Genomic DNA, 15300 nt, shown 5'->3' with positions numbered 1-15300 from the left:
GTCCACTGGCGGCCTTATATAGAGTGTGTTTATGAAACAAAACTTTGTGCCGCTCTCTTGGCAGCGGTGAGGTCTACAGAGGCTGATTATTTTGATCTGGGCCTAGCTCTTCTTGCTCTGAGTACTGCGTTTCAGCTTGCCTGTGCTGAACAAAAGACAAGCAGTCAGGAAATGCTCTAGCCAATCAGCAGCTGTCTTACATTTTGTCAGCACACGTGGCCAGTCTCACTGTGCCTTCTATCTGAGCAGTGAGTTGGACAGCTTGGAGAGCCCTGGCTATGCTCTGAGCAGGGTGAAGGCTGAAAGGGCTGTCCTCCATGTTTTAATAAGCATTGACATATCACATAGAGTTTTTAGCCATGCATCCACAGAGGTAAGCCCTATTTTCATTCTTTCACATATTCTGCTCTGTTGATAAGGCACCAGCCACTGTGTGTGATCTGTGCCTGAGTACTAATACATGTTTGTCTGACAGACTGGGGGCGGGGGAGGAGTATTTGTCACCCCACAGCATAGAAATGGAGCTGGAAAGACAGCATAGCATGGCACAGTGCAACAGACTGCCTCTGCTAACTGGGTAGCTGTCTGAACATGTACAGAAAGGGGCCACAGGTCAAGTATAAGGTCACTGTATATTCATAGAATACTGACTGAGGGAACATGCTTTGTTTTGTCAAAATTAACAGAGGACCGAGTTTTAGGAGCTTCTCCTGCCCTATGCTGTCAAGATTGCAGGCCTGGTGAGGGATCCAGGCGGGATAGGAGAGACAGGGAACGGTACAGAGGGGAGTCCCCAGAGGAATTAACAGATGGTAAACTGACAGCACAGCAAGTTTAATTTAGGCCTCAAACTGGCATGATAGATCAAGGCAGCAGTGCACTGTTGTTAATTGTTTGCTAGACTAACATAGCCATGAAGAACAGACTGTGAACTGTCTAGTTGCCTAATTTTGCCTCACCCAATATCTAGATCAATTCACCAAAATACCCCTCGTACATGGCCAATAAAAAGCATGTTTTTACGTCCTTAATTGTGTAAACTGCTTGCCAGTCTTGTAAAACACCAATTGTCTACACAGTAAATATGTTTGAGCAGCTTATTTATCACAGTTAGAGGAATTGCCTAAGCCTAATGGTGTGCACTGCCTCCCAGTGTTGTTCTCTGTTGCCGAGTGTCAGCCATTTTAGAGAGCTTCCCCTTTCTGTCCCTCTGCTTCAAGCACACTGGGTATTTGTATGTAAGAAAGAAGGAAAGAAGAAGGGAAGGACTTCCTCTGAAAAGGCTCTGCTAGAAACCTCATCTCATCAGAGAGGCTTGAAAACCCATTTGAGGTCGAAAAGGTTTGAATTCTGTTTACATATAATGGTTTTGGTCTTGGTTTTCTGTATGCATGAATCAGATAAAACCATTCAATGTAGTGAATGATTGTATCTATTCCTAGCATCTTATTAATATATATATATATATATATATATATATATATATATATATATATACATATTTTATGCTGTGCATAGTTTATATTTCAAGCAGAATATGTGATATGTGTACTGTCAATATTAGTGGATGATATCTGAAAGGGGCTTTATTTTAATTGTATCTATGAGAACTACGGCCTGCATATAGTGGAGCACATAATGTTGCTTGACCAGGGTTTTGGAGCTGCCTGTAGCCAGTGAGACAGCAAATCCCTCCTCACTGTTTTGTGAATGGTGTTTGGTAATGCATTTAATCCCTTCATTCCACCATGGTGAGGAATGGTGTGGGCCCACTTAAATCTGCCTTACAACGTCAAACCTCATGCTTGAACTGGTGTCTGGCTTCCAAATATCCACCAACTGACCTTTTGGACTTCCCTAGATTTTGCGGCTGGCCTGGATGCTTCGGACAAGATTTTCTGTTTTGAAGTTATCTGTACCAATGTCTGTGCTGATATCGCTGTATTGTCTGTACTCTAGATGGATTAAATCAAATTGCTATAGTTGGTCAAACAGAGAGCTGGAACATGTATAGCTTTTACCCTCAGCTGTTTATTCAAAATTTTCAGTTTACTCAGATATCCAGGCAGGAATTGGAGAAGGAGGGACAAGATTACTCCCTCTACGTAATCTGGGAGGCCTATGGCATTTTCATTCCCTGTCTTTGTATCCACTTTAAGGCCCATGCTGCATATCAGCATGCTGGGGTACATAATAAGCTGCATGTGGTCCTTTACAGCAGGTTTGACTGATGCTGTGTATGCGTGTTGTGTGTGTGCGGTATACACAGTGGTCAGAGAGAGAGGGGGGGGGAGAGAGAGTGAGAGAGAGAGAGAGTCTTCAAAATGGACGCCAGACACATACACTGGCTGAGAGCACAGAGAGGGAGGGAATCTGATTCTCATGCTGTCTAGCCCAGAGAGCGACATATTTCATGTCTGATAAAAGGCACATTGCCGATTATATTTCTGTATAGGGTTTTAATAGAGTGAGAGACTTGGTTTCAGGAGATTTTTAGCAACAGTAAGGAGCAATGTTCTCTGCATTGCAGCACTGTGGCTGAGGAGAGCGGGGAGAAGAGAGCCTGTGTGGCACACTGAGGCTGAGCACCCAATCAGACACCTCCGTGTGTTGCTGGAGCCAATAGGCGGTCTGCAGTTGAGGTTAAAGATTGACAATTGCAGGAGAGAGCAGCAGGGAGAGAAGGCCTTCTGGGAAACCTGGACCCATCTTTTCCCTCATCCCCCAACGCCTCCAATAATTGAAAAAGATTAAAGAATAGGCTGAAGAGTCTGTATGTGAGTAAGGAAGAAGGTATGCTGTTGATTTCCTACATTGAAGTATGAACGTAATGCAAATGGTGGTTGTGGAAAAGGATATTTTTGTAGGTTACAATAGGATGTATTGTGAGATCTGTGCTATTTGATTTAAAAATGTTTATGTCAGGATGGGCAGTATTGATTTTCCTTCTCGTCCCTGTCCATGTCTTTGTCTTTGCCTCTTGTTGCTGTATTTCCTGGCAGGGACAGGACAGGATGTTGCTGGGCTAGATTGTGTGAGGCTGTCCAGACAGGTTAGATGAGGAGGCCAGTAAAGAAATATCACTGCACTCCTGCCTGTGCCTGCATTTGCTCTGTGTCTCTCAGTCAGTTCATTCTTATGTAGTCATGGAGGAGGAGAGGAGTGCAGGGGGTTGATGAAAAAAATTACTGAAATGGAGGCAGTATTTTTATTTTCAGTGAATTGCTGTCTATTTTTCACACAATACTTTTAAATGATGCTCTGTTCAGGATTGAGTGAAATAAAAATTGGCAAAATTGAAGCCATCTGAACAGTGAGGCCGGTGCATCTGCTGTGGCGTCAGAGAAAATGGCAACAATAATAGGCTCGACAAGAGGGCGCCTGCAAACCAAGGTGAATCATGAAGTGATACTGAGACAAACCTGTTGGACAGATTTCGAATAAAAGATGGTTCACAGCACAGTGTGTCTTTTGTGTCACAGAAAATTTTCTCAACACAACTGGAGCTGTGATTGCGAAATCAATTGCCATGTACTCCCTGCTATTAGGTCACTTCATCTGTGATAAATACCTGGATGTTTTACAAATAGCAGGATAGTCCATCTACATGCTGTTCAGTTTTTAGGTGTCAGATGGTTCAGGCACTGGATTGTGCTCTTCTTTGTTTTCATGTTTACTATTTATAGACCTGTGGCCAGTGGAGAGAGGAGGCTGCTGTTTATCATTTGAGAGCGGCTATGAATTGAACTACCATTGCTCTAGTGCTGGTTAACTTTTGCCTCCCTTGAGTACGAGATATTTTACGCATACAGATGTGCGTGTTTTCTCTTTGTGCTGTTAATGTTTGGTTAGTGTGACATAGTAGTTGTATTATTATGATGATGGTTTGTGTCAAGTATTTCGCCAACCTTCCATTTGAAATAGTGATTTAAAAATGTGATTCAATATATTTTTATTATTTTTCTTTCGACAGAACTATGATGCTTCTGTTGGCCAATATCAAACCACAATTACATTTTTGCCTGTGCATGTTATGCTGACCTTTAATTTTAAGAACATTAGTATTGTAGCTGGACAAGGGGATGTATTAAGAGGTAAGTGAAAGTGTTTAACATCAGACTTTTTCTGCGAACTTTTTAAGGTTTGCAGAGAACCGTAGAAAGTTGACATGAAATAAAGGGCCAACAAGGAGGAGTGATGATGTTTTTCTAAAGGATACATTTCTATAAGGAACAGTCTGATGGATAATTGACATGAGACATAGGCTACATTTGACTGGCAAATCTTTTCTGCGTCAGTGTGCCAGAGGAAGAGGAGAAAGAAATAGGTGAAGAAATGGAGATCTCAACACGATCCAAAGGTAATATAGCATAGAAGTTTGTCTTGATATAATTTGCCAATGTTTTTTTCTGTTTCAATGAAATACAGTGATTTGTAAAGGGGTTTTGTTTGTTTATTTAGTGTAACATTAATTAGTATATGTTTTAAGAATGTGTTTACTGGTCAGCACAGGAAACCTTTAGCATGCCATTTCTGGTATTTTTTCAGCTTTGAAGGACCCGTGGGTGTGCCGCCCTGTTTTGTGTAATCTCCAAGTTTTGTCTGCAGTTTCAGACACAGCGTCAACTGAGCGTGTAGCCCAAAAACGAAAGATGCCAAGTCCTTCTCACTCATCTAATGGTCACTCCTCTGCTGAAACATCCCCCTGCCCAGTGAAAAAGAAGAAGAAACCAGGTGCTGTCAGCAGCAGCAAAGACCAGGTAACAATCAAAGAACTACCTGTAATCAAAATGTGAAAAAAAGGGTTGAACCTGCTTCGCTCCCTTTTTCATATTCAGACCTATACCAGGCTTGTCAAAGGTCATAAAGATTTGGTTGTAGACTTGTGAGATTCTCTCTGATCATCAAGTAGTTGCACCCTTTAATGAAATATGTACAAACCTAAATAGTTAGACACACATTAGTCACATTGGAGTCACTGTAAATCGTCAGTGAAATTGTTTACTGCAAAGAGCAGAACTACAGTACACGCTATGTTATGCAGCAGGGAATGTTTCATTGGTGAGGATACAGAATCCTGTTAAATCTATCTGCGATTATAGTATGATAGAATATTCAACAATAAAATGAAAATATCAGTTGACATACGTAGAGCTTGAGCTTGAGGAAATTATAATTGCAGAAAACTGATGTTCAATGTCATGGGTGAAGGTGTCGATAGAGCTTTATATACAGAATTTGCAACTGGTTTTTTATCTGCTGTGATACCTTGATTTTTGATGATCTTAATAAACATTAAGCTGGGGGAGAGGTGGTTTGTAATCAGTAATTGTAGTAATGTCAATATTTTAAGGCCTGTATTTTTTCTTGGATGTTTCACTGAGCATGAATTGTGTTATGAAGGAACCCCTTGCTGCGTCAACACTTGTTACATATAGTAATGCACATGCACACTATAGGCTATTTATTAGTTCCACTGGAGCTTAAGTTCTTTCAATTTAATTGACAACGTATATTGCCAAAAGCTAGATACTATGTGACTTTAATATCCTTTTTGAGGCAACACGTTTTGTCGATGATTTTGCTCTTGAGATGGGACAGTCTAATGATGGTATTTCTATGTCAGTAGCACAACGTGTTCTCTTGTGATACAGATATTGGGCTATTTCTTTCATTATTGCAGAAGCTGTTGCTCTGAACTGTTCTATTTTCAGACATTCAGACCTGTTTGATGTTTGAGTGTTTGATTGGACCTGAAACTGCACTTAAATTCATAATGTCTAGCTTTCAGTTGTAAATTTGACTAATCATTCTATCATGAGATTAATATTTAATAGTACTACAATACACCACAAGATACCTTGAGCCTTGTACTTTTGCTCCACTTAGGTTTAATTGTTGAGGTTTTTGAGGCGCAGTTTTTTGTGAATGGCAAACTGGTCATCAGCTATATCTAAAGTGATTTACAATTGATCTCTTATTTAACATGGGTGATTGCATCATAACTTATTAACATGTTTGTGTTTGTACCATTTTACAGTGTTATGTTTTAGATTGCCATATAAAACTGTCATTAAAAAAAAAAAAAAAAAACAACGAAAAAAACAAACCCCCAAAAAACATTTCAATTGCATTGTATACTACTGCTAGCCAAACTGTAATATTCAGGTCAGTCAAGGCATTTTCGGTTCTATACACTTTGATTGGCTACATAGTGCTGAATTCTGAGGAACTGCTATCTGTGCAGCACTAATTTAAACAAATGCCTTATCACTGCTAGTGTGTGAGTAAAATTCTCAGCAATCTATGAAAATCACAAGGTTTCTTCTTAAGTATGTGTTAGTTATGTACATGTCATTTTGAATTTGTGCAGCAGTTCAAAAAGGCATAAAAAGATAAATGTTTATTATACATGTCACATCAGCTTTTTCTTGTAAAAGATTTGCCACTGTACCTATCTAAATTATTACCACTTTAATCAAAACTGTCCACACCAATCTTTTGCATTTTAATGTCACTTTCATCACAGTTTACAAAAAAAGGAAAAAAAAAAAAGACTCAAGTGGACTCTTAAATCTCAATGGCTATAATGTCTTAGCAGTCTGTGTTGTGGACTTGTTGACTCTCATGTACCTTTTGCTGATGATGTGCATGTTTGCTTTAAACCTCTAGTCTCTGGCCTGATTTTGACGTTCCCCAACTTTGTCTTTCTTTTGCCTGCATTCCAGTCAGAACTAAGACATGGTCCCTTTTACTATGTGAAGCAGCCAGCACTCACCACAGACCCTGTTGATGTTGTACCGCAGGACGGCAGGAATGACTTCTACTGCTGGCTGTGCCACCGCGAGGGTCAGGTGCTCTGCTGTGAGCTCTGCCCCAGGGTGTACCACGCCAAGTGCCTCAAACTACCAGCCGAGCCTGAGGGCGACTGGTTCTGTCCGGAGTGTGAGGTACTCGCCCAGGAATGTGAATAGTTTATGGGTGTTGGAAAACGGTTCCAAACCCTGTATTCAAAATCTATACTAGTATTTTTTTTTAATTATGGGCTATGATGGGATATAAACAGAGTCATTTACCCTTCTCCTCTCGCTGTCTTCTAGAAAATAACAGTTGCCGAGTGCATAGAGACTCAGAGCAAAGCCATGATGATGCTAACTATAGACCAGCTGTCTTACCTCCTAAAATTTGCCCTTCAGAAGATGAAACAACCAGGTGTAAGTATTCTGGCCCCTATGTCTTACTAGGAAGTACATGGTACTCAACTGATTATATTGTATAAGACCATATAGCTTTATTAGCTTTATCCAAGATGGGTTACTCTGCTTATTTTCATTTTAATTTCTGCCTTTTATAACTGAACAGTGCACCAGTTTTTGCACTTGAATATTGGCATGTGATCTTTTCTGGCCAGCTTTGACTTGTAGATCGCTTATGCAACCAAATACACTCCTTTTTCTGATCACCAAATTCTCATCAGTTTTGTTAGATAATATCTTCACCCTGAAGTATAACCGGTCCACATACAGTATGTTTCCAGCATGATATTTTATGGATTTGCATGTGCCAATGATGTCTAACAACAGAACTAACAGTCGCAGTCATTGTGCTATAATGGGCCTGTCATGGCTGGAAACCATGAAGGTAAACATGCTAGCTGCTAGTGAGGATACAGCTGCCCCTCTCACTCTCTTTCAGGATCATCCCCGCTTGTCATCTCGCTCCCCCCATGCAGCTTCCACGCAGAGAAAGACTTTTAATTGGGTAATCAATTACACCACTAACAAGACCCCGTCATGATTTTCTCCTCCACTGGTTTTCCTCCTTTAGTTTGAAGCGGCTTTTAGAGTTTTAAGTAGAAGTTTAGTGGTAGAATGTTGATGTGTGGTAGATGAGAAGGTTGTGTAGTTAATTCGCTGGGGAGATTTTGTTTACCTTCACTTTTTTTTTTTTCCTCTATTCATTTTTATAGACTGAACCTTTCCAGAAACCTGTCTCTCTTGAACAGCATCCAGATTATGCGGAATACATTTTTCATCCAATGGATCTTTGCACACTTGAGAAGGTACACAAAAGGCTGCCATATCTATTAAATAAATAAATAAATAAATACAGAGTTTAACAATATGACGTCATCTTCTCTTTTTGCATTGTAGAATATTAAAAAGAAGATGTATGGCTGCACAGAGGCCTTCTTGGCAGATGCTAAATGGATTTTGCACAACTGTATTATATACAATGGAGGTATGTGGCATATTCTTTGGTGATAATTGATATAGTCTGTACATGACTATTAGGGTAGTATTAAGAACATGTGTCCACGAATCATATGTATGATGACATGCCAAATGTATTTTGTTAATGTTCAAGATGATTCGAATTGCTAATGTTCAAGTTTACTTGAAGTTTACTACTGTGCATCGATGTCAACAATTTATTTAGTTACTTTTAAATTGTAAATTTCTCATATTCACTAGTTTGGAATAAATAACATGATCATCACAATAGGATTCCAGTGAATGATGAAATCAGATTTATAAAAAAGGGTCAATTAAGTCAAATCAAATCAAGTGATCTGATTGGTTCATCAGCGTTGTCTAAAGAATGCATGCTTCCACAGACCTGTATCACTCTGCAACAAGCAGCATACTAACATAGAAAGAAGTACAAACAGGCTACCTCATAGTAATTTAACAACTTTGAAAAGCTACATTAAATAAGACATAGTGGAAAGGTGTTGCAGAGCTAACCAAAGAGCAGGTTGATAAATGGGGAAAAAAAAAACCACACTAATGAAATAAAACTGTTTCCTAGTTTGTTTAGCTCGCTTCAGCCCATGGTTTGCACTTATCACATAAATGGGTTTCTGAATAACGCCCCCTGCATCATCATACTGAATCATCAGACTGTGTTGTTTGTATTTGAAATGTTTAATACAATTTATATCCTTTTGATAGGCAATCACAAACTGACAGCTACAGCTAAAGTGATTGTAAAAATTTGTGAACATGAGGTGAGTCGTCAGAAAAGAAATTTAGGTCCGAGCCAAATTTTTATCTTTTATTAATTTAGGCATTTGAAAGTCTCACACATTTTGAATCTTTCTTTTACAGATGAATGAAATTGAAGTTTGTCCTGAGTGTTATCTGTCTGCTTGCCAAAAGAGAGACAACTGGTTTTGTGAGCCTTGTGTAAGCAAGCAGAATAACTTGATGGTTCTGTTGATGATTGTACCAGATAGTTAATATATTCAAACATAAATCACTTGAATAAATCCACTTAGTTCCAGTGTTTTACTGTGTCTGCAGAGTAACCCACACCCTCTAGTGTGGGCCAAGCTGAAAGGATTTCCATTTTGGCCAGCAAAAGCTCTGCGGGACAAAGACGGACAAGTGGACGCTCGCTTCTTTGGTCAACATGACAGGTAACAGTCCTATGTGCTTTAGGTGCTTCGGCTCAGACACACATTCAAAATTTATGATGTGAATTCTTGTCCTTCAGGGCATGGGTTCCTTTAAACAACTGCTACCTCATGTCCAAAGAGATTCCATTTTCTGTGAAGAAGACCAAAAGCATCTTCAACAGTGCCATGCAAGAGATGGAGGTTTATGTGGAGAACATGAAGAAGAAGTTTGGAGTTTTCAACTATGCCCCTTTTAGGACACCCTACACTCCTGACAATAATTTTCAGATGCTGCTTGATCCCTCCAACCCCTCGTCCACTCCAGTCAAATCTGACAAACAGGAGAAAATCAAGCTAAGCTTTGACATGACAGCATCACCCAAGATTCCTTTGGCGAGGACCATGTTGTCTGGGCCTGGGGTGGGAGGGGGCAGTGTTGGCCGGCGCTTCCCACTCAGTGACATGCCTCGCTCCCCCATGAGCACCAACTCCTCTGCTCATACTGGTTCAGATGGGGAACAGGAGACAGCAGACAAGTCACAAGTTAAAGCCACAATCAGCCAATACAGTGCAGGAGAAGACTCCATGGACTGTACAGGTATTCCACAAGACACACTTTAATATAGAAAGAAGTATGTTGTGTCTAATGGGAGAGGACTTTACTTAAAAGCAAATATTTCTAAATAGTATCACCTGCTCCTCCACGACCTGGTCCTGCAGGCAGTTCATTGGACAGCCCTAAACCATTCCACTCTCAAGCTTCTGGTCTTTCTAAGCAGGAGAAGGCACCACAAACAGGAAGCATTCTGAACCTAAATCTAGGTAAGACTATAATGCTCACTCTCATTCATCTTCTACTGCTTATCTGTTTCCGGGTAGCAGGGATGTTGTTCCATCTATGATTGCTACCTTCTTTTGCTGTTTGTCCTCCGCTACGTCCTGATGGACAGTCACCCCAGTTTTTTAGCCTGTATGTGAAAGTCCACAGAACCTTAGCGTGGTCATTCCCAAACATCTTCAGAGGTGCATCTCCTTTTTTGGCCTAGACTTCCACACTCAACACAGATGCCTTTATCCAATATACCTTTTGGTTTTGGTGTTCCATGTACACCCACTATTCTGATCTTTCAGCCTACTTTTGTGTGATGGATTGTCTCAGCACCTAGAGTCCTTCCTGGTTTGTTACATTCATTCATTCATCTTCTGCCACTTACCTGTTTCTGGGTTGTGGGGAGTGCTGGAGCCAATCCCAACCAACTTCTGGGTGGGGGTGGGGTACACCCTGGAAAGGTCACCAGTCTATTGCAAGCCAAGACATCAACAACCACTTGCACTCACTTCATGCCCAAGGCCAATTTAGAGTCACCAATTAACCTAGACATGCATGTCTTTGGACTGTGGGAGAAAACTGGAGTACCTGGAGGAAACCCACGCACAGGAATGTGGATGCTAACTCCACTTCTTTTTGACTATTGTATGTTGTACTCTTCCAGATCGAAGCAAAGCAGAAATGGACCTGAAGGAGCTGAGTGAAACAGTTCAGCAGAAGCAAGGAACGACACCAGTCCTCACGTCCCCGAAAAGACAGATTAAGAGTCGTTTCCAGCTGAACCTGGACAAAACCATTGAGAGTTGCAAAGCACAGTTGGGTCAGTACAGAAGAAACAGAAGATATATTTCTCTGTTCTCAAAACACATTTTGGACCTGACTGTAATGTACATATCTATGTCGATACTGTATGTTTTTCTATCTTATCATTTAGAGTCTACCTCCAATTCTAGTTCATGGTGAATAGCTCTTCTCTGCTCTGCAGGTATTGATGAAATCTCTGTTGACGTATATAAAGGTGTTGAACACAGTGACTCAGAAGACTCTGATAAATCTGAGACGAGTGACAGTGAGTATGCCAGTGATGATGAGCAAAAGACCAAGGATGGCCAGGATGCAGCACCAAATGATGAAGCTCCGAAAGACCCTACTAAAACTAAGGTTAAAGACCAATCTTCCCCAAGGCAAGATAAGGAGGGCAAAGACGATACACTTGTCCCATCTGAGTCTGCAACAGCCGATGCCACTTCAACAGCATTAGACACCCCATCTAATGAGAAAATAAACTCTGATTCAGAAAAAGAGAGCCCAGAGAAGACCAAAGCATCTCCAGCATCACCTGCTCCCAGAGACAAGGCTCATGTGAAAGAAGAAGCAAAGCAGCCTGTGCCAGTAGAAGACTCTGACTCTGAAAGGGAGCTAGTTATTGACCTTGGAGAAGATCAGGGAGGCAAAGACAGAAAGAGGAGCAGGAAAGAAACTGCCACTGTCAAAGACATGCCCTCTGGTAAATCTGAAGGTGAGACTTGAGCAGGTTTTCTGTTGATCCCATTAGGTATAAGCAAACACTGAAGGTTGTGTTAGTTTCCGTTATATTTTATACTTTATATACTTTATATTTTTTCTCTTAGGTAAAGCCCTGACCCCGTCCACGGTACCATCTGAAAACAGTGCAGCACTTTCCACACCCTCCAGCGTTTCCACACAGTCCTCATTGGCCATTCCTGTCAACATGGTCTCCTTCACAACTCCCTCTCCCGCAACCATAAGCCTTACAACTGTGTCCAGTGCTACAGCAACACCCCCGTCTTCCTCCTCCTCCTCTTTGGCCTCAACAACTCCAGCATTGAAGAAGCAGCGCCCCCTGCTGCCTAGAGAGACTGTGCCAGTGGTGCAAAGAGCTGTAGTGTGGAATCCTACTGCCAAGTTTCAGACTTCCTCACAGAAATGGCACATGCAGAAGGTGCAGCGTCAGCAACAGAACCAGCAACCTGTGGCAACCACTCAAATTCAGGCATCATCACCCAGGCAAGGCCAATCCCAGGTAGTGACCCAGGCACAGACTGGGAATGTCTCAACAGCAGTATCATCATCCTCAGCACAGCAGTCTTCACAGAGCACTCGTTATCAGACCAGGCAGGCTGTCAAAGGTAGATTACCTGGTTTTTTTGATAAAAGCTTGCCAGAATTCATATACGAGTGTAATTATAGTATCTAAATAATTTGTTTGTATATTATCAGTGTGTATTCTACAGCAACCATAGTGAATGTTGATTAATGTTGATGTTGTTGATTAATGTTTGGTTTTTTGGGTTTTTTTTTTTTTTGGTAATTGAAGCTGTTCAACAAAAAGACGCTCCACTCAGCACATCTACATCCGCTGTCACCCTGGTATCTGGTAGTCCAGCTTCTGTTGCCATGATGGCAGCATCAAGTCTTGGCGCAGCTACCTCATCTTCACCAGTGGCAACAGACCAGTATATCCCCACTGCTTCTGCAGATGTGGCTGCAGACATCGCCAAATACACAAATAAAGTTAGTATGAGTTTATGCATTATAAGGTGCTATTTCCATTGGTTGCTTATATTGTATTGCCTATTGTTTAAACGCTGGGCTCTATGGATCATTTTGAGTGTCTTATAACTTCAGAAATTCACTGAAACACTTTGTGCTGTGTAAAATATCCATCCATCTTCTACCACTTTTCTATTGTGCGGGTTGTGCTGGAGCCGATCCCCGCTCACATTAGGTAAGGGCAGGGTACACCCTGGAGACAGAGCCGACACACAGAGACAGAGACGAACAACCACTCACACCTACGGACAATTTAGAGTCACCAGTTAACCTAGACATGCATGTCTTTGGACGGTGGGAGGAAGCTGGAGTACCCAGAGGAAACCCAAGCAGGCATGGGGGCATGCAAACGACACACAGAAAGGCCAAAGGCCAGGAACCAAACCCAAAACCTTCTAATTGTGGGGTGACGGTGCTAACCACTACACCGCCGTTATTCTTTGTGGCATTCAAATATTTTACATATGAGTTTTAGGAATATGAGTAAAAATAGACACCAGCAAAAAAATTTGCTCAAATATTAACTTTTTTATTAACTTATAATATGGTCTCTTTTTCAGATAATGGATGCAATCAAAGGTACAATGACTGAAATCTACAATGATCTTTCTAAGAGTACTTCAGGGAACACAATAGCTGAGGTAAGAGTTGCTCAGTAAAGGCATAAATATTGCCTCAATTATGCCTGTTTAGTGGTTGGGGGGGGGGGGGACTGTTGTTCCACCCTTATACCGGCGGAGGTAATCACAGAGATGGATCAGAATCTGTGTAAAAGGGAGGGCCATGGGCCAGTTTGCTGGATGTGTGACAGTTTGTATGAAAAGCAATACACAGTAAAATTTACATTCTCAGATAATCCTTTACTGAAACCAGCATGCTCATGTGTGTTTCCTACAGATAAGACGACTGAGAATTGAAATAGAAAAATTACAATGGCTGCATCAGCAGGAGTTGTCAGAAATGAAGCACAATCTTGGTGAGACTTATGAAAAATATTTTGTGTTAACCTCTTCCCAAAACAGTGTAATGAGTTCTACTTGTGCTTGATCGTGTTTGTGTATTTCAATTTAGAGCTGACAATGGCAGAGATGAGGCAAAGTCTAGAACAGGAGAGGGAGAGGTTGGTGACTGAGGTGAAGAAACAGATGGAGATGGAGAAGCAACAAGCAGTAGATGAAACAAAGAAGAAGCAGTGGTGTGCTAACTGCAGGAAAGAGGCCATCTTCTACTGCTGCTGGAACACTAGCTACTGTGATTACCCCTGTCAACAAGCTCACTGGCCAGAACACATGAAGTCCTGCACTCAGTCAGGTAAATCAAGTGCTAGCCTCAACATGCTGTTTGTGACATTCACACAAACAGGGACTGCTGTTTTTTTTACTTGGGACAGTTCTTAACTTTGTTTGTCTTCCCTTTGCTGACCTGCATAATCACCAACCACATTGCTGACAATAATACTGACATTTTCATAGATATAATGCATCTTTCATACTTTTGTCTATTTGTAGCTACAGCCCCACAGCAAGAACCTGAGGCTGAGTCGACAGCAGACCTCCCAAACAAAGGGTTAGGGCAGACTAGCAGTGGCCCAAACACTCTCAGAGACACGCCAGTCTCTGCACCAACAGACAAAGACTGTGACGTGGAGAAGAGTGCTGACAGTGTCGCTGTCACGTTGTCATAACTCAGCTCAACGTACTTGAAAATGTAAATGTATAGATTGATTTTACACTACAAGGATATGTGCATGTAAATGGTTCTGTTCAAACGGTTGTTAAGGGAGCAATCAAAATTATTTTTATTTTTATATTTTTGTTTGTCTTTCATGGCTGACATACTGCCCCCAGTGCACTGTGGTCTTACGGGCATTATAAATGTCCAAACAAGCCTGGCAGCAGATAGTTAGTTACCATTAGAGGGGGTAGTTTAAAAAAAATGTGTACTGCATATTGTGCACTTTGTTGCGGTCTATAGAGAGCTGTCAGTATGAAGAGCTTAAGAGCATGCTTGACTGTCACAAAACATACACATAGTGTAAAGGACAACAGTATAACAGTTTCAAACTGCAAAAATGTAAACCATGTTAATGGACCACCTCAGTTTTAGATTAGAGGACTGTTGACAGAAATGTCTGTAAATGACTTATTTTGTATTCTATGTTAATTTATTTGTTATTCTAATGTTGCCTGCTGTATAACTCAAAGAACATAACAAATACAAACATTTTAAATGAGCTGTTTTCTATGGATCTGGTCTAATCGGTTTGCAATCAAATAGCATAGCTACTATGGTTTTGAAAGATGGTTGGTGGCGGATCAGGCCGTATTAACCCACACGAACATGTGTTGGAGTTAGTCCTTTTGACGATGGGAGTAATTTCAATTGTAGCACTTTTTAATATTAGTGCTGTGTGTGTGGGGGGGCGTAAGTCGAACAGACCCATTATTGTGGCCTGTGCTGGCCCGGTTCCCCTCCCGGCCGATGGGGGCGCTGTGGC

The 15300-nt window shown here is 41.2% G+C and overlaps 1 protein-coding gene across 10 annotated transcripts; it reads left to right on the top strand.

Moving 5' to 3' along the window:
* Positions 1 to 280: 280 nt before the first annotated feature.
* Positions 281 to 15030, top strand: zmynd8 (zinc finger, MYND-type containing 8). 10 transcript variants are annotated; one of them, XM_029502132.1, is made up of 21 exons: positions 281 to 373; positions 4299 to 4360; positions 4609 to 4760; positions 6729 to 6950; positions 7101 to 7214; positions 7696 to 7761; positions 7970 to 8062; positions 8154 to 8241; positions 8955 to 9010; positions 9111 to 9188; positions 9306 to 9421; positions 9499 to 9998; positions 10088 to 10222; positions 10894 to 11049; positions 11215 to 11748; positions 11861 to 12379; positions 12568 to 12764; positions 13364 to 13444; positions 13701 to 13779; positions 13875 to 14114; positions 14312 to 15030. In XM_029502132.1, exons 1-21 carry the CDS (start codon positions 360 to 362, stop codon positions 14485 to 14487), a joined length of 3678 nt encoding a protein of 1225 aa, XP_029357992.1. In that variant the 5' UTR covers positions 281 to 359; the 3' UTR covers positions 14488 to 15030. The 10 variants fall into 10 exon arrangements, with proteins under 10 accessions (XP_029357992.1, XP_029357997.1, XP_029358000.1 ...); XM_029502136.1 differs by lacking the exon at positions 7696 to 7761 and having other exon boundaries at positions 290 to 373; positions 4615 to 4760; positions 6807 to 6950; positions 11861 to 12222; positions 12334 to 12379; XM_029502135.1 differs by lacking the exon at positions 7696 to 7761 and having other exon boundaries at positions 345 to 373; positions 4615 to 4760; positions 11861 to 12222; positions 12334 to 12379.
* The last annotated feature ends 270 nt before the right edge of the window (positions 15031 to 15300 follow it).

This window comes from Echeneis naucrates, chromosome 5 (assembly GCF_900963305.1).
Source record: "Echeneis naucrates chromosome 5, fEcheNa1.1, whole genome shotgun sequence".
Classification (NCBI taxonomy): domain Eukaryota; kingdom Metazoa; phylum Chordata; class Actinopteri; order Carangiformes; family Echeneidae; genus Echeneis; species Echeneis naucrates.
The sequence above is the reverse complement of the archived record's forward strand: the minus strand, read 5'-3'. Positions and strand labels throughout refer to the sequence as shown.